Genomic DNA, 25,800 nt, shown 5'->3' with positions numbered 1-25,800 from the left:
CATTTCATCGCGATGAACACGTCCCTGCTGATCCAATGCAAGGTGGCATTGTGCTTGGAGAATTGGAGAAACGGCCAAGGCACTTAACAAAAGTGGGTGGGTCACGGAGGTGTGCGGGGAGAAAGGTCGGAGCTCGGTCTCAACGCCAAAAAGTTCCTGGGCGGGCTTTTTTGGTTTTACGCGACAAAGCCTCCATGTCACTCTACTACGAGGCTGCGGCCATTCTCGCCAATTCCGACAATGTTGGCGGGTCGCTCAAGTCGCGCATATACAACAAAAAAGATTTGAAGAGCACGCCCGGGCAGCTCTTTGCGCTGATTGCAGAAACATCGAAATGGTCGCTCGTATTGAAGGATGTGATTGAGAAATGCAAGTTACTCGCGGAAGAGAAAAAGGTCCATATCTCAAATACTTCATTCTGAGAAAGATAGCTTACGTCTCCCAGCTTACTCCAATTCTCGCTCTTCTGCTTTCACATGATTTGCTCCTCGCGAAGAATGGCGTTGCAGCACCCGCCAACCATGTACTTAAGCTCGCCATTACCCGACACAAAGCCCGCTTGAGCGCCGAGCTCACGAAAGCCCGTATACGCCATGGATTTTCTACTCTTGAAGCGTTTAAAGAGGCTGTGAATGATGGTGGACTGGATAAAGAAGACGGCAATGCTTCGAAGAGCAGACATCCCCGCTGGGTGCGCGTCAACACTATTAAGACGACATTAAAGGAACAGCTTGCAACGACTTTTGCTGGATATACCAAGACAGGAGTCCTAGAGGACGTCCTCACTGCGCCAAAGAGCTCCAAAGTCTACTACGAAGACCCAAACATCCCTAATTTGCTTGCGCTGCCATCTAAGGTTGATCTCAGTAGGTCCATTGCCTACACAAAGGGTCAGATAATATTCCAGGATAAAGCATCTTGCTTCCCTGCATACTTGCTGGATCCGACCCCAGATGATGGTGATGTCATCGATGCGACCGCAGCACCAGGAAACAAAACCACACATCTTGCCGCCATTGTTTCTGATAGAAGACAGCCAGGCGAGGAACAAAAGGTCATTGCTTTTGAGCGCGACAAAGGCAGAACTTTTACCTTGCAGAAGATGGTCAAGTTGGCGTCGGCAGATAGCATTGTCCAAGTAAAGGGTAATAGCGACTTCATAGCCGCTAAACCTGCGTCGGACGAGTACGCCAACGTTGGAGCCATACTTCTTGATCCAAGCTGCTCAGGTACTGGTATTGTTGGGCGTGATGATGCGATCAAAATGCATCTTCCTGATACACCTGGCTCCCAAACGATATCACAAAAGCCAGAAAGGGGGAAAAAGCGAAAGAGAGGTGATGAGGCAACGAAGGGCGACGCGCAGCCGACACTGAACTTGGACATGGATGATTCGACGCCTGAAGAGACACCAGTACAGGGCAAACTGACAGAACGACTGGCCGCCTTGTCCAGCTTCCAACTTCATATTCTCACTCACGCCATGCGGTTCGAGAGTGCGCACAAAATTACTTACTCTACATGCTCGATACATTTCGAAGAGAACGAAGGCGTCGTTTTTCAGGCGTTGGCATCCTCGGTTGCAAAGGAGCGGGGGTGGAGGATACTCAAACGGGATCAGCAAGCGGAGGGATTGCAAAAATGGCACAGAAGAGGTATCTGGGAAGAGGATAAGATTCACGGTGACCTGGACGAGTCATTCAAGAAAGATGTATTGGAAGCATGTATTCGCTGTGACAAGGATACTGAAGAAGGTACTATGGGCTTCTTTGTGGCTGCCTTTGTTCGTGAAGGCGATCAGCAGCCGGCACAAGGAACTGAAGTTGCGGTTTCCGAGGACGAGGAATGGGGTGGCTTCAGTGATCACGGTGAAGTTGAGGAAACAGTAGCACCAGTGATTGAAGAGTCTGAAAGCCGTAAGAAGAAAAAGCGAAAACACGGAAAGAAGTGAGGTGAATGGGAAAAGGAAACAGCCAGCCAGTGTGCACCATGGGTGGAAAGCGCAATACCATCTCCCTCAGATGGGCAGGAGCCTTGGCCCTAGCGCGAAAACCTCTAGCAACAGCTACCACTCTTGTCAATTCAGTCAACCTCAGCCTTGCATTATCCGCGTCGCGTATCCTTTGATTTTGTTGTCAATCACGTTGGTGCTGACGATATGGCACCTGACCGCGCATCAAATGTGTCGGTTCCACTCACTGTGTCTTCTCACCACACCTCCGCATCTCCCAGCAACTCTGAACTCTCCCGACCTAGACTCAAGGAAGTCACGAAATGGATTCGCGATGAGTTGGACTTACGTGTGGCTCGGGACGGCCCTGATGTGCTTCAACCCGACGACATCATAACCCTCCACGAGATCTTTCTTGCTCTCCAAAACGCCAAACATATCACCTTATCCGACTTGCGAGCGAGTGGCATTCACAGAGCAGTGAAGGACATTGCTGGAGTGGCGACTCGCTGGCCTGGTCGGTTGTGTGATGACTGCGACACGATCATCGATATCTGGACCGCCAAGTTTGGTTCTTTGAATGCAATTCACCCATTCTTGTACGGCAGAGGGGGCCGGCTTGAGGGAATTGCCAGCGTGCACGAGCAATCTCGCGATGTGAGCAGCTATCACTACAGCTTTGTGCCTGGACTAATCTCAGCGAACAGGCGTTACTCAAGCGGTGGGCCAAGACATGTCCCCAAAATATCCACCCCAAGCGATCTCATAGACTAGGCGACCTAGGCTTTGTCGCTGGAAGGTATTTTGAGCACATAGCCTGGGTCAGTTTGGAGCTGACAACCTCTGTAGCTGGTGGATCAATCCTTTGTTCGCACATCATGCCGGCATTATTGGCCTCGAGTCATGTGATGGTGGCACAACTTATGATAAATATGGTGCGTATGCCTTGTTGCTGAAAGATACTGGTGAACTCGAAGCCAGCTGCGAATCGCGCTTCACCTACCGGGTTCCGCAGAAGGACAAGGGCAAATTTCGACTTACTTCCGCTACTCCAAGAAGCAGAGATCCCGTGCGAGTACTTCGCAGCCATAGTATCAATAGCATATGGGGTCCAAAGGCTGGAGTAAGATATGAAGGTGTGTACAGCGTCAAAGGTTGGTCTATCAAGCAAGCAAAAAGTACAGACACATCCGGCGAGCAATGGAAAGAGGGCGACATTCTCTTCGACGTCAGATTCGAGCGTGCTGACCAGACGCCCATGGGTGTCGTTATCAATCGGCCTACTGCGACTGAAATCGACGATTATGCAGAATACAAGCGCCTTCGGAAGCTGAGCCAGCATGGCAAAGAAAAGGAAGCAAAAGCAGCACATGACAATCAAGATCATCATCCTACACCCAAGGCTGTGCACCCCATTATGCCTCCATATTCTCCGTACGCGGCACCGAAACCACTAGCGTTCGATCTTGCCCCAAGCGCACTACGTAAAGACATGGTTAAACGTCTTCATTTCGACGAAGAAGCACACGTTCATGTTACGGGAGACGATGAAGCACTCTCGCCAAAGACTGCTCCAGTCACAGACCCGTTGGACTTCGCCACAGTGGAAAAGAATAACACATTGGCTATTCCTTCTGGATCCAACCGACAAAACATTCACGCAAGAGCCGATCTGCCATCCAACGGTCCAGATGGGCGTTCAAGCCAGGCAGGTTCCAATGCAAGCAGCGCACACACGACGCAAACGACTCATACCGCTGCCAGCAATCTATCTAAAATCAACGTCCGAGAGGTGGCCCCATGGATTGACTTTGATGCTAACCTGACCATCCCTGAGCCGTCTGAAGAGCCGCTCATAATCCATCAACGGCCTATCATTGCTCAAACGAATACCACCCCAACAGGCTCACCTAAAGCTCACAACACCGGCTCGCCCAAACACCAATCTCGAGAGCATCTGTATAGTCCGATTCAAAGCACTCTTTCGTCTATTGTTACCGAGCGCTATTCTGATGATCGACAGGCGAGGAGGCATGAGGGTGACTTCAAGGGTATGCTTGGGGAAGTCCTTAGTCCTCAGCACACGGTGAAGAAAGAGAAGAGGAGTGAAGCTCCTCGCAAGAAGAACCTGATGACCAAATTATTTGATGGCATTCTCGATGACGACAACAGCAAAGTGGACGGATCATCATGGGAGACAAAAACCAGTTTCTTCAAAACTGACCCAGCCATACCAAGACACAAGTCAGCAGATTTCTCTACTTCTTGGAAGCAGATTTCGCAACCCTTTTCTCACGTCTTTCTCAACCCATGCAGCGCAGAGAGCCAGCTCAAGCTGCCTCGTAGTAACGATATCGGCTTTGTCAAAGGAACAGCTCACCTTCTTTCTTCTGATACGGCCTCGAATAACGTCAACACATCTATTTCTACCAGTGTTCCTAACGAGGAACCCTTCATCGAGAACCCGACTGTACGACGACAGAATGCAATGCCAATATCGATGAAGATTCTGACCTCACAACCTAGCTCTGCGACTACTGTTAGTAGTGCGATATGCACACCTATTTTGGGGCGCCCTAATTCTTCGCTGAAGCACACCGACGAGAGATCTCTGGCAGAGACTAATTTAAGGAAGATGATCGAGTAGCTGCGAAGTCTGGGAATACAGAAGGAGTTGTAATGCTCCGTTGTCGACTTGAAAGAGATTGGCAAATAGGATTGGCATGGCAGTAGCGTAGAAGGAGTACCAGAGGATGATGTGACACAGCCTCCATACCTACATATGTGTGAGGAAGTTCTCGCTTCGGTAGAAAAAACCCCTAGTATCAATCCTACTTTTCCTGCGCCTAACTACCAAAACACCAGTTACGTAGGCACAGCAGTGCACCATCCGCCTCTGACATCATACCCTTTTGTTCCTGTCTCCACTCACTCCCCATCTTTTAGTAACAGTACGCCTCTTCTGGGGCCTACATTCCGCTCTATCCGGCCCTAGACTATGCCACCCACGAGTACGCCCGACGAACGACCGAAAGGAGGAGAAACTCGAAGCCAGGGAAACGCGTTCATGACATACTACATTCAACGAACACCAAGGTACAGACAGGAGCCGTTGACGTAAATTGTAGTAGCATCTCTTCCAGAAACATTGTATATAGACACAATACATGCAAAATTTAGTACAATCGACTACGTGGGCGGCGGCTTCTTCGCGCCTCGCTTTCTCTCAGCTCTCTCATCGGGTACTTTCGCACCCGCATATCGCTCGGCCGTCTGTGCACAAGCCCAATTATTAACCGCAGAGCGCGCTCGCGCGGCTAAGTACGTATGCGGTCGCTGGTGCATATGCAATGGAAAACATCTGCAGGCCGCTTGGAAACGTCTACGTTTGAGGCTGAGCCATGCTTGTCGTGAACATTTGACACGGATCCCGGACGAAGGTTTCATAATCGGAAAAAAAACTCTTTCCCTGCACCTTTTTTTTCGGGGGAAAATGAGGAAAAAAGGTACGGTGGAATGGGGTTTGCTAATTGGTTAACAAATGCCTCTCTCTTATCTTTTCACACAGGAATCAAAGGGAAATCAACCCATGGGATGGTCCGTGTTCTGTGTGCGACCGTGCGCTCTTTTTTTCCTTGCTAGTACTATGACTCGCTGTGTGGATCGGATTTGTTGGGGCTGGCAATGTTGCAGTTGCGGTGCTACTCTCGGCGATATGGGGGCAACTTCTTTCACAATACTACTGGGTCAGAATCCTACGTACTGCATTGTCGCTAGTGGTAAGGAAAGGAGGCTGTGCAGTATGTACAGGAAATCGAGGGGGGGTATCAAGACTGCATTACTGGAAAAAAAATAACAATAACGTCCTGTACAATGAATGCGCTCAGTATCTCATTGCGAGGACGAGATTGGAAGACAACAACTCATGCAGTTCCGTCCTCTTTCACACTTCTTTGGCGTGATGCTATCATCGTACATACTAGAGCATCTCTCTTAGCGACTTGTCATACTGGCTCTCCTGGCCTCAAGAACAGCGTCCTCGTGCGTTGGGGGTCCCTCGTAGTTCTTCTTGCCCCAGACGAAATACCAGATGGTGGAGATGACGACGACGGCGGCAAGCACAACGGAAGCGTAGTTCATGGTTGCGGGGGTGACTTCGCGGAAAGTGGGCATGCAGAAGAGAGGAGTGGCAAGGGCGGACCAGGCTGTAGAGATTGTTAGTTTCCACTTGACTGTGGGCACATAGAGTAGAACATACCAAGAGCGACAACGTTGCAGAAGGTACCAAGCACTCCGAGGTGGAATTCTCCAGTCTTGACTTGCTTGCGGCCGGTAAGGAGCGAGACCAGGATAGGGGCTGCATAGCTCAATGTCAAGCAAATGACACCAACACCAGAGAAGGCATTGAAAGCGGCGGCGGCTCCGAAGTAGATAACACCAAGGATGATCTGAATTACCATGCTGAGCATCATAGCGTTGAGCGGGACATCAAGCTTGGTGTTGACAGTCCTCCACAGCTTGTAGCCTGGGATAGCGCCATCACGAGAGAAGGCCCAGGTAGCACGGGATGCAGCAGTCGTGCATCCAATACCGCAAATCAGTCCTAGGACAAGGAGTGGAACGAGTAGTCCAATAGTTCCACCAGAAGATCCTACTGCACTCTTGATGATGACTGGTACGGGCTGTCCAGAAGCCAAAGCTGCGAGGTCGGCCTGGTTGGGGAGGACGAACACGAGAGGGATGAGGAAGACAAGGCCGCAGATAGTGTTCAATGCAACGGTGGCGACCATGGCCTTGGGGACCTGGGTGGCTGGCTCTCTGACTTCTTCACACATCCTATGTCAACTGTTAGCATTTGACTTAGTTTGGGTGGGAATTACTGCATATGGACAGGGCGAATGTCGCAATGGTATATGGGCTGCAAAGGGGATGTCGCATAGGAAGTGTCGCTTGGGAAATGTCGCTTGGGAGTATGCATTGGGCAGGAACAAGCTGTTTGAAGTTGCTTGGGCAGGCAAGGGGAGGCTCACGAGACGATCATTCCGGTGGAGGAGGTTGCGTAGGCAGCGTGGAGGAGTCCGACCATGAAAGACCATCCGGGGACCCATCCAGAGTTAGAGGGATCGAATTCAGTAAAGACGTATTCGGCGCTTCGGCGACCATTCTTCGCAATGGCAAGGACGCAAATGACAATGGCAATCACACCGGCAAAGGTCCAGAAAATGGCAAAGGTCTGTTCGGGTGTAAGTGATGGATACAGCAAGGGAGTGAAGGGGGCAATCTCACATCGAGCCAGGGCAAGTACTTGTTGCCAAAGGCAGACACGCAGTTGCAGAGAAGGGTGATGCCAAGGAAGATGAGGAAAACTTGGTAGGGCTCGCCTGCCAGTATGCCAACACCTGGGGAGGATTCGTAGACATTGACGCATGCCACGACAAAGAGGGCGGTAGCAAAGTTGACCGAGAGAGTAATGGTAATGTTGCCGACTACGAAACACCAACCACATACCCACGAGGCGATTTTGCGGTAAGCGGGGGGCGTAATCATGAAGGTTTGGTAGTAGACACCACCACTGGTGGGGTAAACGCTGGTAATCTCGCCGAGGGAGGCGGCAACGGCGAGGATGATGAGGGATACGGCGAGCCAGCCCCAGATGATGTTGGTAGGGCCACCACCAACTACAGGATAGTAAAGGGTAGTTGCCAAACCGTAAGGGACGGAAGCCAGAACGAAGGACATGAAGGCGACTTGGGCTGTTGATCTTGATCGCACCAGTTCGGACTTGTAGCCCATGGCAGCGAGGAGACCATCTGGATCGCTGGGGCCAGCAACATCGTCTCCAGACCCCGAGTAGGTGTTGTCCAACTTGGAGTCCTTCTCGATACCATTGGGGCGCAGGGCATGGCCGTGGTCAGCGGCATAGGCATCCGACTGGGTGCCGTAGCGGTAGTCAGACATGGTGGGCGTGTCGCTATCGTCTGTGAAGAGGAAGCCTGGAGTCGGAATGGGCCTGGGAAGTTGTCGCAAAACAAATCTCTGTGGCATGTGCCAAACGGCGGATCAGCGCAGGCTTTGAAGGCCTGCAGAGGAACGTCGGTGGGCGCATGGTCCAGGGCGACTAGACAGTTTGGAGACAAGTCTGGTCAGGCTACCCACACGCATGTCGGATGGCAAAACTGTGCCGAGCTTGGGATCCAATTGCTGGCGGGACGGGTTCGGATAGGGCTCCCCAGAAGGTCTTGGAAAAACACCGAGCATGTGGAAAACAGGCCCTAATGCATCCACGCTCCGCGCTCCACTGCCTGGGTAATGAGAGGGTTTCTAGAAGTGGGCCAGAGGTGGCGCTGCTGGGAGCCGATGATGAGCCGGCCGTCTGACGACATGCTTCAAGGAGAGTCCCTGGCAATGGCAATGGCAATGCAACGCTGACCCAGGGCCAGCATGAAGGAGAGCCATGCGCTGATGAACGCGTGGGGAGTGAAGGAGGCATTTCGCAGCGCGCCGTGTTTGAATCGGGGGCCGAACCAATCGCATTTGTCCGAGTGTATCTCCCAAGAGAGCCATGGCAGCCGCCCGCTTCGGCTCACGCTCCAGATTCTGGCAGCGATCCGGGGCCACGGTCGCCCAAGCTACTCTACTTAGTAGGCTGGAGCTGCATGGGCTCGTATCCGTGGAGCGAGCAAGTGTATGAATAAGGGGGACAGGTAAGTAGAGGCTGATGCATTGATGGATGGTGACATTGGTTCTGCACGACTTGTTCAGCTGCCGAACGCGCCCTACAGTGTCAAATGCGGTAATGGCTATCGGTGGGGGACTGGGGCCATGGTGTGCATGTGTGGAGCAGCGCCCGGTATAAAGCGCAGATCGAGAGAAGGGGAGGCAGACCATACTGCGTACTGTACACATGCATACACAAATACATGATGCATCACGAGATTGTCGCTCTGGAGAAGCAGCACCAGCCCCTCCCCGTCGACGGCTTCGCTTTTGCTCCGGGCACTACCTACAATCTCACAGCCTACGAATCAACCTCGTCGCGTGACCAACTTCACGAACGCATCCGCAATGCCACCATTATTATTGTGACGACGCTTAGACTGGATGCCGAAACTTTGCACCCCACCATTACCCCCAATCTGCGCTACATAGCCGTCTCCGCAACAGGCACCGACCCAGTCGACCTCGATGCCTGTCGGTCACGCAACATTCGCGTAACAAACTGTCCGGGGGCTAATCTGGACGCCGTCTCAGAACACGCCATCAGCCTTTACTTCGCTGCCAGGAGGCGCACCGTATTGCTCGACCGCATAACACGAGCACAACCGAGCGAATGGAAGGACAAGGGTAGTGTCAACCACTACATGCGCCTTCCGGATGGCAAGCCGCCCATTACGTGCAGGGACGAGGTCATGGGCGTTATCGGATACGGTGGTCTGGGTGCGTTTTACTCGTTCTCCCTGCCCTGTTTAGGATGCAAGATCCTGGGCTGATCATAATCAACGACCACAGGCAAAAAGATAGCTGCATTGGGCAATGCACTCGGCATGCACGTACTGGTTGCCAGCCGCAAGACACCCGCGACGCCTGCACTCAGTGACATCCTTCCAGCCCCAGATACGTCTGATGGCCGCATTCCTTTTGACGATGTCCTCCGCCAGTCTACTGTGCTCGTCTTGTCGCTGCCCCGAACCGCTGAGACACTCAACCTCATCTCCACACAGGAGCTCGCCAAAATGCATCCATACTCTGTCATCATCAACATAGCGCGGGGTGGCATCGTGCATGAGGCAGCTGTCGTCCAGGCTCTTAAGGAGAAGCGCATCGCTGGCTATGCCACGGATGTCTATCAAGTGGAGCCTGCCGGTGGACCTGAAGATACACCATTACTCGAGGAGGAGACAAAGGATCTGAACATCACCATGAGCCCGCACCTAGCGTGGTTCTCGCAAAGGACCATTAAGAATCTAGGTGACATATTGAAGGAGACGGTAGAGGGGTGGGTAAGTGGCAACGAGATCAATGTTGTTGTATAACAAGCCCAATACCCAAGGGCGAGGAATCATTTCTGGTTTGTCATCTTTGAAGCCGATTAGATTCACATCTCAGCCCAGCCAGCCTAGAGATGGCGGGAACAATAAACTATGGTACCGAGTGTATGGGCATATGCAAGACCCCGCGCTACATGCCTGGGATGATGTTGATGTTGTGGCGTTGAGGCTTGATGGTTGGAGTGTCGTCGGATTGGTGCAGATCACGTGACAGATGATGAAACCCTAGGACCCCTGCTTGGCGGTTGCAAGGCAGCGGCGCATCGCCTCGGGCCATCAACTAACATCACGTCGGCTCTCTCTCTACGCGTCAGAACATCACCAATAACACCCTCCGCCTCTTCGAGCTGTCAATTCTTCCGCGCACTGCCATCCCTCGGTGGGTGTCGCGCGCACCTTTGCGCCCACCCTTTGTATCCCGCAACTGCAAGCCTTCCAGCCGCCGTCGGCTCTGGTTCCCCCGGCGGCAAGCCCGTCCCACAGCCGCCCCACCGACATATTCACCAGCTCCAGCTCCGTCACCACCACCATGTCGGGCTCAGTTGCAGTTGCACGCCCGTCGCAACCTCCACGTTTGCGTCGGGAGTCCCAACGGCCCGGAGTCGCGCGCACCGCCACACGCCAGTCCAACATGGAGGACGACAGCGCGAAGCCAGAAGAGGTCAGGAAATATGGTATGCCCTCCGCCAAAAGCACCGTATGTCTTGCAACAACTAACATGTAGCTCAGTATACACGCAGCAGGATATCCTGGCCAAGCACAAGGGAAAACCACCTTCCCTCCGCGTATACCTGCACCCCAAGCACTTTCGTCTAAATGACTCCCAGGAGACATTGTCCTATGCTTCGCCCATGCGCGAGCTTCTCCAGGCTATCAAGGACAAGGTGGTGCCTCACAACATGGTAGAGGAGCTGTATGAGTTCAACACACCCTGGTACGACAACTGCCTCATTGTCGAAGTGCACGACTACCGCTCGAGCGGTGTGAAACCCAAGGACGATGCCAACAATACTGGAGAAGGGTCTACCAACGCTTTCTCAATCCATAACTATAATAGCTTCATCACTCCATCTCCTTATGCTCCCTTTCCGGTCAACAAGCCTGAACAGAAGCCTACGCAACCCCCGGCTCAGAGCAAAGATGGGGACGCCAAAGAGGACAAAGAGAACATGCCTGCTCCTGGCCAGAACGGTACACCAAACAAGCAGGCAGGACTCGGCAAAGTCAGAACTGTGGTACTCTTCCCAACTCCGCTGTCACACTTGGCCGACATACAGCTACTGGCCACGACGCCTGTTCCAGACATGGCCGCCTTGAAGAGGATGCAGGCTCAAGGCAGAGCTGCGGGTATGCCGCCAACCCCGTTGACCGGTGTACCTTCTACACCGACGTTTCCCAACGGCCCCAGCCCGAAGCGCCAAAAGATGGTCCTTGACGACAGCAATCTCCACGAGTTCGAAGCCGAAGTCTTGAATAATACCTGCCCGCCGCTTTATTTGGAACCCACCAAGAGTTTTGGGGAATCGCTTGCGCTCATGGACGCTATTACGCACCCGAACAACAAGAACCCTGCGCCTCCTCGCAAGACCCGCAAGAGAACGACCGCGGAATTGGCCGCGGACGAAGCCGAAGCGCAGGGTCTACAGCGCTTTATGCTTGCTGGTGACGAATTCCAAAGTGTCATGGCAGCCGCAGCTACTGGAAATGACGATAATGCAGTGCGCGCAGCCGCCAACTCGCAAACGTTTGCACGTTTCAAGACCATTGCCAACATCCGGGCCAATCACGAAGAGAATGATCGACGGAAGAAGGAGGAGGACGCTCGCATTGCTCAGGCTAAACGACAAGCACAAATGGAGGCGGAACTTCAGAGGAAGAGAGAATTGGAAAGCAGACAACAGGCCGAAGTTGCTGAGCGTCAACAAGCAGCCCTTCGGCAGCAAGCACAACACCAGGCGCAGCTCCAGCAGAACCAATTGCAACAGACTCAATTGCAGCAAAACGAAGCCTTACGGGCCGCTGCGGCAGCACAGCACCAAATGGCGAGTGCTGCAGCAGCACAAGTTACACAGACGCCTCAATCAGCAACACAGTCCCAATTTTCGCCAACAATACGCCAACAGACACCCATGACCGCCTCCGCAGCATCCCCACGGGTCGGTGGTCAAGCCTCACATCCTATTGGGGGCACTCCAATGGTGCCATCGGCCTCCAACCAAGCCATCAACAGTCCAGCGCGACCGCCGTCTTCTATCTCTCATCACCAGAACCAAATGGCCCGCTCAATCAGCCAGCAGCAAAATCCAAGCCGCACTGGTACACCCCATATTGTTCAGGGTACGCCAGTCATGAACCCGTCAATGCCAAATCGTAACATGACGCCTACACCGAGTCGCATGAATCAAAACAGCCCGTCTATGGCGATGCAAGGTCAGACACCAATGATGATGCAGACACCCCAGCCTGGTCAGAATATGACACCCGAAGCAATGCAGCAACTTCGCGTGCAACAGATGCGTATGCAGCAGCTACAGCAACAAGGAGGATCTCCGGGTAATCAACAACAACAAATGCAGCAAATGGCATTCCAAAAGGCCCAACAACATATTCAGCAAACTGGTGTCCCTCCCAACCAAAACCCACAGGCCTACCGCCAGCAGCTGGCACAGCACTATTTCCGACAATTGCAACAACAGCACCAAAATCAACAGCAGCAGCAACAGCAAATGGGCATGCAAAACATGTCATCCCAAGGGGCCATGCCGCAAAACGCTATGCCCCAGCAAGGCATGGCCTTTGCTAACATGAGCTTGCAACAGATGCGGCTACGGTACCAGCAACAGAAGGCGACGGTTATGCAAAACTACAGCAACACGCAAAGCATACCCCCACAGATCATGCAGCAGATGCAGCACATGGAGCTACAAATCAAACAGCGGGAACAACGCGAACAGCAACAAGCGCAGATGGCACAAATGCAGAATGGCATGGGCAATCAAATGAACGGGGGCCAAATGGGTGGCATGCAGAATGCCAACCCTGCGAATCCAATGCAAATGCAGCAGTATCAACAACTGCTCCAACAGCAGCGCCAGGCAGCGGCAAATCAGAACCGAATCATGCAAATGCGCCAGCAGGCCATGGCAAATGGTGGCCAGCTACCGCAGGGTATGATGGGCAACATGAATGCTATGGGCGGCATGCAAGGCACGATGCAGGGCATGAATGCCATGGGCAACATGGGAAATGTCCAAGGCATGAACATGGGCCAGATGGGCCAGATGAACGGCGGCATGGGTGGCATGCAAAACGGGCAGATGAACACTGGTATGCAAGGCATGCAGAACATGCAAGGCATGCAAGGCATGAACCAGATGAATCAGATGAATCAGCAGCAGATGCAGCAGATGATGATGATGCGCCAGGCACAGCAACAGGCTCAGCGGATGGGACAACCGGGCGGTCAACAAGGCGGCGATATGGGATGGACCGGTTAACCACTATGAGACTGCTCAAGAGGAGACTTGGTCAACAAGTACCATTGTACCCTGCCCTCGTTTTGTGTTTCAATGTCCTTTGGCGTTTTCTTCCTGGAAACGGAAGACAATCCGAGATCTGAACTGGATACCAATGGGTGTTTTGGGAGCATTTGCTGGGCGAAATGAAAAAAAAGAAGAAAGTTGCTTCAAGATACCCCTGGTCTGGGATGGATTTCCGTTTTATGCCAAATTTTTTGTACTGTTCTCTCGCTAGCGCTTTTGATATGGTGCGGTTTGTTGCTGCGCATTTCATTTAAAAATGTCCATAGTTTTACCTTCTTGTAGCGATTTGTAAGTAGCATCTGAAATGACGTTGTTGAGAAGGAAAGCATTTGTTAGGATGATGTTGATTTATGAGTATATCTTGTTGGGCTCCAGTGACGAATACACTATTCTCTAGGTCTTGGGGAACGTGTCCCGCCAGCCACCAAGTTTCTTCTGTATAGTGACGTATGGCAAGTAGAAAAAACAAAAATAATGTGCATCAACAGTCCCTACTATTTCTCAATCAATGCTGTTCATCACTTTCGACTAAACAGTGGATGCGAAATGTTGGTGTCGTTCATTTTCTTTGACGTTACTACTATCATACAAGCCAATTTTCATCCAGTTTCTAGCATACACTGACATGTACTTTTCAGCAGCTACAGGGCAACTCACGAATATACGATGAAGTCACCCGTGAATGTAAAGTTCTGTGGACTCGTTTCACCCCAATGCTTTGGTTTCGAACACTATTTCTTCGAAGCGGCCTGAGCAAGGTCAGCGAGAGCCTCGCGGCGCTTGAACTTGGCGTCTTGGATCACGCCTAGAGTATGTTAGAACAGAGAGCAGAATTTAACAGAAGGGAACTACATACTGGCATCAGCGTCGCTACTGAAGTTGCCAGACCATGTGACGAATGTCTGTCCCTGGTGCTTGCCAGATGTGACGGGGTATGCGCGGATGGTGGAGACGACCGAAGAGTATGAAAGCTCTGGCTTGGAAGTAATGACGGAGTACGTAATGAAATGGTCAATGGACTAGAATTTTCCAAATTAGCGACTCGTGAAGAAAAAAAAGAAACCACGGAAATGAGAAAAAAATGTACGTACTGAGTGCTCCTCCTGCTTCACCTCGAGCTCTGTGCCGTCCTTGAATGTCCACTTGACAATGTCGGTCTCGTCCGATGTGCCCTTGACGAACTCGCTCTTCTCGAGCTTGGTCCAGAACTTGCTGAAGTCCTGGAGCTTGATCAGGTGCCAAACATCGCTGAAGGGCGCCTCGATGACGGCAGACTCGTGGACGGAGGTGGAGGTGGGGATGGTCGAGGACATGGTGGTTAGATTTTTGCTTGGTTAACAATTGATGTTGCAGAAATCGATTTCAGTGGAGGTGAAAAGAAGAGGCGAGTGGAGTTTAGAGTGGATGGTTGAAAGCAGTCGAAAGAGAAGTTTAGGTGGGGCACCATTGCTTGTTGCAAACCTATAGCGTCATGGCAGAGCTCGCGGCAGAGCTAATGGCAGCTACCCCTCCCCCGCGCCGTTCCTGCTTGGACAGTCTCGCCACCTCAGCCTTGTGCAAGACGATATCGTCGAATCATGCGTCATCAGCTTGTTGTCACTGGTTCCTTTGGTGAGCTACTCTCTTGGCACTCTGGCTCGCCGCCGCTTGTTCTGGCTCCAGCCCAAGGAATCTAATATGTAACACCAATTGATTGCCATGAACCAAGTATGTAAGTAAAGTAATGCTCTAGAACTACTAAAAAAGAAACGATTACCAGACGACGGAATATGGGTTCTCCCAGCTAAGATACTCCCAGCTAAGATACAACCTTGCACATACTGTTGACGATCAAGCGTCCTCTTGACACACTTCCCTTTCTCTTTCTTGTCATTCCTCGTCCTTCTTTATCATTCTAATACCTTGATCACTTAACATCCAACTCGGACAATAGAAGCTACCGACAGACTTGTCAGCCATGCGTGGAGCACACCCTTATTGTAGCCCAGACAGCCAATCATATCCTCTTCCCTGCAGCCACCGCCACATCGGACGAAACTAGCCTCCGGTTTCACCGACCACTCGGACGCGCAATACTCTACTGCCTACCTATAACGTGGTCAGACAACGCTCTAGACACTGGATAGAGGAGCTTGTCATCGATGATCCTTCTCGTTGTTTCTGTATGCTTCCGAGGAAACTAGAAATATAGCATGCGATTGGCTTTTCGATATCGATGGCGTGTAATGTGACTGACTGGACGCTGTGGCGATTGCAGCAAGGGGTGTCGCACATACGTACGCTTGCACGTGCAAAGTGGTGCCTGGAGCCTTTCATTGTGTATAATATGCTTGAAAAGGAAAGCAACATTTCATATCAACCGAACACTCAAGTCTACAACTTCTTGTCAATCCATCATCACAATCTACAAACTATCAATATGCCTTCAGTTGCATACATGAACCAGTCAGCGCCTTTCTGGGACTTCATTGCAAGTCTTGAGCAGCAAGGCGCTCAACAACCTCGCTCTGGCCAGAACCGCGAAGACGGTGCTGAGAACGAGCAAGGGCCTCATGGGCCTCCAGATCCATTTGCCCCTTGGACTTGGGGTCACGGATTCTTTGGTGGGGGTAGAGGAATGCCCCATCGTGGTGGTCCTCCTCCTCACGGTCATCATGAACATCAGCCTGCAGGAGAAAAGGATGCAGAGATGAATGATGCAAACGACAACGGGGAGGGTCCGTCTGGCACCTCCGGCTCTGACAACGAAGCCCGTGACGAAGGCTGTGCAAACAGACGAGAACGCCATGGCCGTTGTGGTGGAGGACCACGCGGCCGCTGTGGACCTGGTGGCAGGGATGGCTTTGGGCCTCGCCACGGTCCTGGACCGCACCATGGATTCGGTTCTCACCATGGCCCTTATCATGGCGGTCGCCGCGGAGGGTGGGGTCCATGGGGACACGGGGGTCCACATGGAGGCGGTCCCTTTGGTTTTGGGGGCAACTCTTTCGACCCATCCACCTTTGTCACTCACCTTTTCAACCAGTTTAACGACTCACGTCCTTCAAACGATGACTCTGGAAACAAGGCCAGATCATCTGGAAACGAAGATCATACTCCTGAAGCTGACATTTTCGATACCGAGTCAGCCTATGTGGTTCACATCTCCCTTCCTGGTGCCAAAAAGGAAGACGTGGGTGTGAACTGGGATGCTGAGAAAAGCGAGCTAAGCGTTGCTGGTGTCATATACCGCCCCGGAACCGAGGAGTTCTTGAAGACACTTGCTGTTGACGAGAGGAAGGTGGGCGCTTTTGAGAGGAAGATTCGTCTAGGAACAAGAGTCAATCCTGCAAGTATTGATGCTGATGGAATCACTGCCAAGTTGGAGGACGGTGTGTTGAGGGTTGAAGTGCCCAAGCTGGACTCGGGCTACGTAGAAATCCGCAAAGTGGACATTGAGTAGTTTTTTCAAGAAGCCGGGTGAAGTAGTGATGGGATAGCATAGTGTAGCGATATGTATGGATGCTCTTTTGCGTTTCAATATGAAGAGTAGGTACTTGTAATCAACATATTTCCTAAATACATAGTGAACATTGTAAAGATTATGTTATTTCGTGACCCATTCTCATTCATTTCGTAAAGAGCGACTTGTTGCCTTACCCACGCCCTTCCTTCATCCATTAACGAAGACTTAGGCCTTCCCAGCAATGAGATCAGCACACATCTCCGCCAACGCATAAATAGTACAAGAAGGCATAGCAGCAATCGGTTCCGGGAGAACACTAGCATCGCAAACCCTCAGTCCCTCGACTCCTCTAACTCTGAACGCATCGTCCAACACCGTTCCCAACGCACATGTACCCATGGGATGGCAAATTGTACCTGCAAATTGCTTTATCCTTTCATCAATCTCCTCATCGCTACTCTTCGTCGTCAACGCGGAGAACTGCGCACCAGCAGGCGGAACCTCGCCCTCGACCTCCGCAGCCAACGGCCCCGTCTCCACCAGGCGCAAGTTCTCACGCACAGCGCGACGCAGAATAAACCGATCAGTGGTAGTAGCGAGGAAACGCGGATCGCACACAGGTTTATCGTTGGGATCCGCCGAGTTGAGGGTCACGCTACCGCGAGACATGGGAAGCATATGGAATGCACAAAGCGAAATATGAGCGCCATCTTCCTTGACCGTGGGGAAAATGGTCGGGTCAACAATAAAAGGGTAGTAAACCGCCAAACTGAGGTAGTGGTACCGGTTTGGCCTCAGTAGAAGGTTCTCTTGTTGCGGTTCATCAATGCGGATGCCATCGTCCTTGAGGTGCGGAGAAAGCTCTGTGTCGGGAATATTCGCGAACAAACAAAAGTCAAAGGGGAGACCCTGGCCATATGCTGGTTCTGTATACCCGTTGAAGGGGCGGGCATAGCCTTTTGAGGCGTCTTTGAGCTTAAAGTACATCGTCATGGCGTTGTGGTCGCAGAGGTTCTGACCTACGGCGGGTGAATTGACGGTTTGGGGGATGTTGTGTTTGGCCAGTTCGTCGGCGGGTCCAATGCCAGATAGCATCAAAATCTTTGGTGAGACCTGGGTTCCGCATGAAATTATGACTTCTTTTGTAGCCATGATGCGTTTGCCGGAGGTAAGTTCCACTCCAATCGCTCGCTTTGAGTCGTCGAGAAGAATGCGAGCTACGGATGTATCGCAAAAGACTTCGACGCCGCTTAGGTCGTATACTTTGGCACTGTGTTGCCGTGTTGCAGTAGACTCGGAAGTAGCACGCCAGCACTGCGTGATATCCCCCAGACCTGTTGGGTCTCCCCTGGTTGGATTGTACTTGTGGCCCAGGTTCTCTGCACTCTCCTGGATAAGGTTCCGGATTGGATACTTTCTTCCACCTACAGTATGAATCTTGCCCTCAAAGCCATACCGATCTTTATCGGCTGTCGCATCGAAATGCGTCTCTATGCGCTTGTAGTACTTTTTCATATTGCCATATGTGAATCTTGCATTTCCCGCTCTTTCAGCCATGACGTCCAGATCAGCAGCAGAGGCACGCATCCACAACCCAATGTTGACACCACTTGCTCCTGACAGCAAACGACCCGCAACATTCATGATGTTCCTGCCACCCAGATGTTCTTGTGGTGTGGTTGAGTAGTCTATGAGGAAACCTTTCTGGAATAGCGGCATCCAGTTGAGTGGGTCCGCGACATTGTCGATAGCGGGATCGTCTACTGCGTTTGGACCTGCTTCGAGTAATGCGATGCTAGAGTTGGGTAGGTATTCTTTTAGACGAGAAGCAATCACGACACCAGCAGTGCCTCCGCCTGCAATGACGTAGTTGAATGAGGACTCCATTGTGACTATGGGATCAGGAATGACTGAATCCAAGCATGGTGGGGTGGGCCACCAACATAGGGCTACTTATACGCCTTTTAGAGTGAGTTCTTGTATATTGATTCGACTAATTTTGAACATTTTACGCTGATGCGCGGGTGAGATTTAGGCGTTTGAGGCTTTGTTGGGCGCTTACATGAGATTGTCTTGAGCAGTTTTTTCTCCTAAATCGGCAGCACAAGGCATATTGGTCTTCCAATAGATTCTATGGGGCGTATTCTGATTGCAGTTGCCTCGGTTAAATAAGGAAAGGCGATTCGTCGGGTAAACAAGAACGAAAGATATCGATGCAAAATTGGTGATCGAACTAGGTTAGGTAGAATATGTTGTAAGATTTCCACGCCCGTCTTCGTCAAAACGACAAGCATCTGATCGGTGTTACCCCAGAATCTTGTCATGCAATATCTGAAGTATAAGCGCGGTTCATTGTGATAATCGCGTATGAGGTCTGTACTCAACAGTAACAGTAATGAACATTGCCTTTCTTACTACCTTGGTTCGCTCTAACTGATTTGGAGGCCCACATGCATGAAAACTCAACTAGTCAATATCGAGCAAGCACCTTTGGCGAGATGGGGGCAGGATAGTCTCACCCGCTTCGACATGCATCTTCATTCAGATATATCCCAGGAATTGTGAACTGACAAACTTCCTTTGCTCCCTTGTTTACTTTTGGACTGGGTCGTCGATGGGGTAGAGAGGATCTAACTTTTTCGAACATGAGTTTGCAGCCAACGGTGTACTTCGAGGGGAAGATGTTTGTTGTTGCATCCTTGAGATTGTTCTAGCAGGTGGTTGATAGGTATTTTCCGAGTAAATGTGCCCGATCAGGGCTAGAGTATCGCTTTTGTTATTCTATAAGCTCATATGGCAGGTACATGCTGAGACTGGTAGTGGCCCGTAGTTGGACTACACTGAATCTGGTATAGAGTATTCCCGACGAGAATCCTTGAGCGTACTTCGGTAGTACACATGCTCCCAATGTAGCGATACGTTAGTAGATGAAGGGATTCCCGTTGGTGAACATGGAGCTTGTGACGCTCCATTCACTCCATCAAACGGGTCTCACCTTCCTAATTACGTCAACACTATCCCTAAAGCTACTTTATCCCACCTCTCGCACTTCACTATTTGAAAGCTACCACCTCACACTCAACTACTACGATGTCTGCAACTCGGAAGTTCCCTACAGTTGAAATTGAAGCAAAGGACGACATGGCGAACGACCGTACTACCAACAGCGTTCACGCAAACAATACATCTGTGCCTGCACCACCCAGGCTGGTCACTCCCTCTGGTGCCGACCTGACCTTGTCAGACTTGAACGTCGGGAGCAACACCCCCCACCTTTCTTCTCCCATCCACACACCCTCAACGCCCGGCCATTTCATCAACCAAGAGCCAAACCCGACGTCCTTCTCCTGCTCTCCAACTCTCGTTTCCTCCATCTTCCCGACCGAGCTACCTCTCCGTACCCCACCTCGCCCTTCGCTCATCAGCCGTGTATTCAGCCTATCACCGCCGTCTGTGCATGCAGCTCGCGCTGGAAATCGTGAACCTCGTACTTTTCATACACCAGACATTGAGATGGGTGGACGGGAGCGCTTGACTCACGTCTTGCAGCAAGATGAGAGGGCCAAGAATATCGAGAAGATTGAGAAGGTCAAGCTGGCGTTGCTGCTAGTGGGTGGGACGACGCTTTGTTTAGCGATGGGTATAATGGTGTATTTGGTTGTGAAGTTTGCTGCGGAGGATGACAGGCATTAGTGCGTGGGGGAAGATGCAGGGATGCATGATTGGTATCTGGGAGTTTCCAGGAACAACAGCACAGAGGAACCGAATTTGTTTCCTCCTGTCTCTGCAGGGCGTGGGGAGTCAGCTAATGCAGTCCGTCTGATTGATCAGTTCCTCGTCTCACACGGACATGGTGATTTATAAAATGAAATCAATGCGTCGACTCTCAGAAATCAAATGATCATAGTATGTGTGGGGACATGAAAAAATTACTCCATTTGGGAAAGCATTTGAGTATGGGCAGAAGACATATGATGTCAACAACGCCCCACAGCCAGATTCTACGGGTATATCGAGCAAGATTTCTTCACGTTAACCATAACTGCATTTTTTTGTATCTGCATTAGCGATTATAATTAGGTATTACGATAAATCACTAAATCATCGCCTTCGCTGAGGCCCAGACAGAATGCATCCATCCGCACAAGCCGGGTCGGTGCTGTTGTACGCAATCTCGCCCACACTCGCACCAGGCTCTACACTAGGATCCCTTGGGATCGAAAACATGCGTCCATCCTCTGGTGCGACAACAGTCTCAAGGATATCGCCAAAAGCATTCAGAACGTTGGCGATAGGCTGGCCCTTTGAAACAGGCTCGTCAACGCTAACGAGCGTCTCGACGAAACCACCGTACTGCGTGTACGTATCGTGGAAGGTGGTAATGACATAAGTCTTGCTTAGATCGGGCTCGACAGTCGTGTTGGAGGGAGTGATTTTCAAATCGACCATGACGCGGTTTACGTAGTCGACTACACGGTTGACGAGGGTAGTGTTCCAGACTCTGGCCTGGCCCATTTCGACGGTGAGAGAGGGGATGCCATAGTCAACAAAAGTAGTCTCGATGGAGCCGGGCTCGCCGACATCGATCTTCAGCGTGTCGGGCTGGAGGAGCTTGGCGAGGCGCTCGACATAGGGAAGGCGGAAGTCCGCATAGCACCATAGAGAGGTGTCCGCGCCTGTGCTGGGAGTGTCTAGTCCAAGATTGTTAGTTGGAAATTCTGGACATGAATTTGAGAATAGAGAACGTACGGAGATCGATACCAACATCGACGTTGCTCGTGTTGGCCCAGATCTGGTTCCAGATGTTGTAGGCAAGGATGTTCGGTCCACTGCCCCCTTCCGCAGGTGCAATGCCAGGGAAAATGCGGTTCACGTTAATGAGAGATCCGCTTCCAGCAGCAGTGTAGTAGTTGCGCTGCCTCATGTAGATTCCCATGGGGTTGATGGTCGGGATACCAATGACTAGATCCAGATTAGCCCCAGATTTCAATATGACGACTGGAACATCATACCAGTGCCATTAAGTGTTGCAACTTGGTCCTGGAGCTGCTCGAAGACGCGCTGAACCACGCGAACCGGGTTCAGCTCGTCACCGTGAATGGTACCCGAAAGCGACAGCTTCTTGCCCGTGTGCAGACTCTCCTCTGTTCCACGCGCAACCATGATGGGTATGTAAACCGGGTGTCCGCCATTGAGCTCGCCCGCGCGCATATAGTATTTGGAGACTGTCTGGGGAGGTACGTCCGCCAGGTTAAGGCCCTGGATAACAGGAACGCCATTCACAACATCGCTGGTGAAATTGAGCGCATGTGAGCTGCCGACGAGAGCCGCCGTGGTCGCAATTGCCGAGAGAAGCTGCATTTTCGCGTGGTAGAGCTGGCTGAGGCTACGATGGCCATGCTAGAGCTTACCAACGTCCATTTTATACGTCTACCATGGCCCGATAAGACTTCAACCGTCTTGCTCCAACTGTCCATCCTAATAGAACTGTTTGTCGCAAACAGGAAGGTCGGCATGGGTGTTGTCCACTCAGTGACGGTGCCCAGCCTGACCGACTCTTGGCATCTCGTACGTAGTTGACCCGAGTCTCGGGTACGAGCGGTAGATACAGGTCGTCATGGCCACAGAGTCAACTGATTCAGGACAGGATAACCGTGAGTAGAACATCGGCATTGTGTTTACATGTATTCGAGTAACCATTGACTTGGGATCGGCGGATCGTTTCGGCTGTCCCGGTGCGGTGGGACGGAAGTTCGCACGAGTCATGACAACTCGGTAGGAACAGATAAGACTGTACTTGGGGTCTTGTGCTTACCCTGCCGCTTTTGTGAACTATTGAAAAACATTTATTGTTGAGTAGAAACATACTTTGGCTTCGGTTTGTTCGTTCAACAAGATTCAATTGCTGTCTCGCCATGGACGCTACGTACGCTCACTTTGTGTCGAAATAACATCAGAAGGTACATGCTTCATACAAGAGCAGAGTCCGAGGGCCTCACTACTAGCGACGAAGGCTACGTGCTGTTTGTGGCACAGCAAATTTTGGCGATCAATAAGGAGTACCCTTGACTCTTGAGCAACGTCAGCAGTGCGCAGAGCTGTCAGGCAACTGCCTTCATCCGTCCTCAATACCCCTGGAGATTTATTTCTCTCAGAAAATGACGGCGGTAATACAGAGGGTGATGGCGATGACGAACACGAGCACGAGGAAATGATGGGCGTGAGGTTGCTAGATGACACTGCTACAACTCTAAAAGGGTAATGGAGGCACTTCACACGCCACAAGGCCAATTGAACAGCAAACTTTAGCCTGCAAACAAGCTCTCTACATACCAGACCGGCCTCTTCCCTTGTATAGCAGACACATCAGCGGTAGAGCAGCAATGACTGGAAGTGCATAACGACGAACTCCAGAAACAATTACTCGGGGAGGGGCAGTCTGGAAATGATTGATAAACTAACCATACAAAACTTCCTACTACAAAAGAGAAACTATTGTCGAGCGTACCCTTGGTCTTGGTGATCGAGAGCCCTCACTCCGACACACTGCAATAAAAGATACGGCTGATTCTCGACTGGCCAGAGTGACCGCAGTCTGACTGATCAATACTTAGCTCCAACTTTGTTCTCCATCTTGGTCGGTGTCGTCTGCGCCTGCGTCGAGCAGCATCTCCACTACCATCTCGGTTTGAGGGTTTCTATATGTATCAGGTCTATTATTTTTAGCAGCTTGAAGTGCGTTCCCATAGTATCCGCCCTGGCCATTGACGTCTGCGCCTGCGTTAAGTAGCATCTTCCCTATTTCTTCATTACCACTACGAGAAGCAGCTTGAAGCGCGTTCCCATACTCTCCACCCTGGGCATTGACGTCCGCGCCTGCGTCAAGCAGCCCCTCCACTATGCCATACCAGCCATTATAAGCAGCAGCCTGAAGTGCATTCCCATAGTATCCACCCTGGGCATTGACGTCCGCGCCTGCGTCAAGCAGCATCTTCACTGTTTCTTTACTACGCACTCTGTATTTACTACGAGAAGTAGCAGAAGCAGATTGAAGCGCGTTCCCATAGTATCCACCCTGGGCATTGACGTCCGCGCCTGCGTTAAGCAGTATCTTCACTATTTCTTCATTACTACTACGAGAAGCAGCAGCTTGAAGTGCGTTCCCGTACTCTCCACCCTGGGCATTGACGTCTATTTCTGTGTTGAGAAGAAATGGTAATAGTCCTGCAAGTCTTCTTGTAACAACCTTCTGTAGTACGAGCGCCTCGCATTCTTCTTCTTGTGCAACTCCTAGTTTTATATGCAGCAACCGTCTGACAACTTGATCATATCCTCTCATTGCAGCCTTCAATATGGCCTTTGGCTTATCGCTTATTACGGCCACTTTTACATGATGCCCTGCATTCCCCCACGAAAGTATATGCAGTGCTTCATCATAGTCTTGCACAGCTCTGGTAGATTGCTGATCTGGCATGAGCCCGACTATCTGACTGTAGCATGTCTTCTGGTCCTCGAGGCTCTCCTCTGGCCTTTCCTCAAACAAGAGAATTGTTGGGTCATTGACAACTGCTATGCCTGAAAACTTGATCTCGGCCTGATATGGCTCAATCGTCTCGTATCCTGATGGACGATTAGAGGAGGTCGCCTCTGTAGAAATTTCTTGTGCTGAAACGAAATAGGTAACGTCCAGTGTCGTAAAGGAACACATGATATCGAGGACATCGTTCATAGTGAATGTGTTTGATTGATTTGTTTGCGTCGATTGGAGCAGATATGCAACAGCCTCGTGAACAACCTTGGAGGTCGGCCTTTGGTAGTCTATGGTGATGTTTTTCGTGTCTAGAGGATTTGAAGACATACCAAGCAGGGCATATATCTTATCGCGTTCATCAGTTGCTTTGCTCCCATGAAACTTGTGCAGAAGGGTGTGTAAGTTGGGTGTTTGTGCCCACCAGGAACTTGACCGGAATGACTTTGCCATTATGTCTAATACAGGTTGACAGTGTGGCGGAAACTTTTGCTCTACAAAGGAGAGTGCGAGGACAAAAATTTCCGTTGGAATGGACCGAACGCCACAGCAGACATCGGCTCTGTGGGCTTTGGCTGCCTCTTGTAGGATCCAGACCCTTGTAAACCATTCTCGATTCAAAAGTTGCTTGATTGCGATGGAATGATCCTTCCAATTCCAGTCTTTGAACGTTTCTGGCTTGTAGTGATAATCAGGATCGGTGTTTCGAAATTGGCTGAGTGTTTCCATCAAGGCGATGATTTGCGGTGTCGCCTTGCCTAACCAGATGAGAAGTTTTTCAGCCTTTTCATATATTTGCCCCATCTGCTGGACTTGTTGACTCTGTTCCGCTTTGTTTTCTTGATTTATACAAATCGCGTCGATCCACAGAATGCGATCCCTATCGTGTAACTGCAGGTTTCGCAGTGCCGCATATAGGTTATCCGTTATCCAAAATGGCTTTCCATTAAGTTTTATACACTCCACAAGCTCGCTGCTACCCCATGTGTAGGAAAGAGCTTCGTATGGAAGGTGTAAGTTTTGCAGTGACTGCGGGGAGAGCTCGCATTCGAGTTCAGAGCCACTCCCTCTCAGTAGCTTCAAGAGTCGGAAATCCGAGTTCTCGGATTCAAGCGCTGTATAATGATACATATCCATGGATGAAAGCGGTATTCTCACGGTACTGGACGTAGCTGTGCAAATGCTGATGCGTGTGGAACAAGTGAAGACGAGTGTGTAGCGGGACAAGGGAGGATGTCCGAAAGGCACAGATAATACGAAAACCACTGCAGTATGCGTCGTCCTCT

At 51.1% G+C, this 25,800-nt stretch overlaps 10 protein-coding genes across 10 annotated transcripts; 5 read left to right on the top strand and 5 right to left on the bottom strand.

Annotated features, from left to right (window-relative positions):
* Positions 1-194: 194 nt before the first annotated feature.
* Positions 195-4,701, top strand: PSV08DRAFT_376764 (uncharacterized protein; the record flags this gene model as incomplete). The annotated part of the gene is made up of 5 exons (XM_014220319.2): positions 195-395; positions 446-1,947; positions 2,233-2,608; positions 2,629-2,750; positions 2,801-4,701. The coding sequence occupies 5 exons, from the start codon at positions 195-197 to the stop codon at positions 4,596-4,598; spliced, it is 3,999 nt and encodes a 1,332-aa protein (XP_014075794.1). The 3' UTR covers positions 4,599-4,701.
* Positions 4,702-5,459: 758 nt separating this feature from the next.
* Positions 5,460-7,976, bottom strand: PSV08DRAFT_406793 (amino acid/polyamine transporter I). Its single transcript, XM_014220318.1, has 4 exons — positions 7,238-7,976; positions 6,982-7,184; positions 6,210-6,787; positions 5,460-6,156 (listed from the first exon to the last, which is right to left on the bottom strand). Exons 1-4 carry the CDS (start codon positions 7,907-7,909, stop codon positions 5,945-5,947), a joined length of 1,665 nt encoding a protein of 554 aa, XP_014075793.1. The 5' UTR covers positions 7,910-7,976; the 3' UTR covers positions 5,460-5,944.
* An 898-nt stretch (positions 7,977-8,874) lies between these two features.
* On the top strand, positions 8,875-10,122 carry PSV08DRAFT_193675 (D-isomer specific 2-hydroxyacid dehydrogenase; the record flags this gene model as incomplete). The annotated part of the gene is made up of 2 exons (XM_066091993.1): positions 8,875-9,388; positions 9,461-10,122. 2 exons carry the CDS (start codon positions 8,875-8,877, stop codon positions 9,982-9,984), a joined length of 1,038 nt encoding a protein of 345 aa, XP_065950039.1. The 3' UTR covers positions 9,985-10,122.
* Positions 10,123-10,528: 406 nt separating this feature from the next.
* On the top strand, positions 10,529-13,662 carry PSV08DRAFT_406791 (Spt20 family-domain-containing protein; the record flags this gene model as incomplete). Its single annotated transcript, XM_066093750.1, has 6 exons — positions 10,529-10,673; positions 10,729-10,958; positions 10,995-11,020; positions 11,057-11,234; positions 11,277-11,717; positions 11,760-13,662. 6 exons carry the CDS (start codon positions 10,529-10,531, stop codon positions 13,494-13,496), a joined length of 2,757 nt encoding a protein of 918 aa, XP_065950038.1. The 3' UTR covers positions 13,497-13,662.
* Positions 13,663-14,077: 415 nt separating this feature from the next.
* PSV08DRAFT_193672 (uncharacterized protein) lies at positions 14,078-14,961 on the bottom strand. The gene is made up of 3 exons (XM_014220314.2): positions 14,633-14,961; positions 14,398-14,560; positions 14,078-14,346 (listed from the first exon to the last, which is right to left on the bottom strand). Exons 1-3 carry the CDS (start codon positions 14,852-14,854, stop codon positions 14,273-14,275), a joined length of 459 nt encoding a protein of 152 aa, XP_014075789.1. The 5' UTR covers positions 14,855-14,961; the 3' UTR covers positions 14,078-14,272.
* Positions 14,962-15,960: 999 nt separating this feature from the next.
* PSV08DRAFT_242992 (HSP20-like chaperone) lies at positions 15,961-16,983 on the top strand (the record flags this gene model as incomplete). Its single annotated transcript, XM_014220313.2, has 1 exon — positions 15,961-16,983. The coding sequence occupies one exon, from the start codon at positions 15,961-15,963 to the stop codon at positions 16,981-16,983; it is 1,023 nt and encodes a 340-aa protein (XP_014075788.2).
* Positions 16,984-17,211: 228 nt separating this feature from the next.
* Positions 17,212-18,873, bottom strand: PSV08DRAFT_214394 (GMC oxidoreductase; the record flags this gene model as incomplete). The annotated part of the gene is made up of 1 exon (XM_066092114.1): positions 17,212-18,873. One exon carries the CDS (start codon positions 18,871-18,873, stop codon positions 17,212-17,214), a length of 1,662 nt encoding a protein of 553 aa, XP_065950037.1.
* Positions 18,874-20,076: 1,203 nt separating this feature from the next.
* Positions 20,077-20,679, top strand: PSV08DRAFT_346584 (uncharacterized protein; the record flags this gene model as incomplete). Its single annotated transcript, XM_014220311.1, has 1 exon — positions 20,077-20,679. The coding sequence occupies one exon, from the start codon at positions 20,077-20,079 to the stop codon at positions 20,677-20,679; it is 603 nt and encodes a 200-aa protein (XP_014075786.1).
* Positions 20,680-21,087: 408 nt separating this feature from the next.
* On the bottom strand, positions 21,088-22,367 carry PSV08DRAFT_376753 (uncharacterized protein; the record flags this gene model as incomplete). The annotated part of the gene is made up of 3 exons (XM_014220310.2): positions 21,999-22,367; positions 21,736-21,948; positions 21,088-21,677 (listed from the first exon to the last, which is right to left on the bottom strand). Exons 1-3 carry the CDS (start codon positions 22,345-22,347, stop codon positions 21,088-21,090), a joined length of 1,152 nt encoding a protein of 383 aa, XP_014075785.1. The 5' UTR covers positions 22,348-22,367.
* Positions 22,368-23,429: 1,062 nt separating this feature from the next.
* PSV08DRAFT_398312 (heterokaryon incompatibility protein-domain-containing protein) lies at positions 23,430-25,781 on the bottom strand. The gene is made up of 2 exons (XM_066093557.1): positions 24,847-25,781; positions 23,430-24,804 (listed from the first exon to the last, which is right to left on the bottom strand). The coding sequence occupies exons 1-2, from the start codon at positions 25,649-25,651 to the stop codon at positions 23,597-23,599; spliced, it is 2,013 nt and encodes a 670-aa protein (XP_065950036.1). The 5' UTR covers positions 25,652-25,781; the 3' UTR covers positions 23,430-23,596.
* Between the last annotated feature and the right edge of the window lie 19 nt (positions 25,782-25,800).

The sequence above is a fragment of the Bipolaris maydis genome, assembly GCF_028858645.1.
Source record: "Bipolaris maydis strain C4 unplaced genomic scaffold PSV08scaffold_1, whole genome shotgun sequence".
NCBI classification, from domain to species: domain Eukaryota; kingdom Fungi; phylum Ascomycota; class Dothideomycetes; order Pleosporales; family Pleosporaceae; genus Bipolaris; species Bipolaris maydis.
Note: the sequence above shows the minus strand (reverse complement) of the source record. Positions and strands in the feature narration are given on the sequence as shown.

What these genes read in the sequence shown, in the direction of transcription:
- PSV08DRAFT_406793 (XM_014220318.1), bottom strand. Translation starts at nt 7,909, where the DNA reads ATGTCTGACTACCGCTACGGCACCCAGTCGGATGCCTATGCCGCTGAC. An exon ending in TCCACCGGAATGATCGTCTC is followed by an intron (nt 6,788 to 6,981) that starts GTGAGCCTCCCC and finishes CAGTTGACATAG; the next exon opens with GATGTGTGAAGAAGTCAGAG. An exon ending in CTGCAACGTTGTCGCTCTTG is followed by an intron (nt 6,157 to 6,209) that starts GTATGTTCTACT and finishes CAATCTCTACAG; the next exon opens with CCTGGTCCGCCCTTGCCACT.
- PSV08DRAFT_398312 (XM_066093557.1), bottom strand. Translation starts at nt 25,651, where the DNA reads ATGGATATGTATCATTATACAGCGCTTGAATCCGAGAACTCGGATTTC. An exon ending in TAAGATATATGCCCTGCTTG is followed by an intron (nt 24,805 to 24,846) that starts GTATGTCTTCAA and finishes ACATCACCATAG; the next exon opens with ACTACCAAAGGCCGACCTCC.
- PSV08DRAFT_193672 (XM_014220314.2), bottom strand. Translation starts at nt 14,854, where the DNA reads ATGTCCTCGACCATCCCCACCTCCACCTCCGTCCACGAGTCTGCCGTC. An exon ending in TGAAGCAGGAGGAGCACTCA is followed by an intron (nt 14,561 to 14,632) that starts GTACGTACATTT and finishes GGAAAATTCTAG; the next exon opens with TCCATTGACCATTTCATTAC. An exon ending in CAGTAGCGACGCTGATGCCA is followed by an intron (nt 14,347 to 14,397) that starts GTATGTAGTTCC and finishes AACATACTCTAG; the next exon opens with GCGTGATCCAAGACGCCAAG.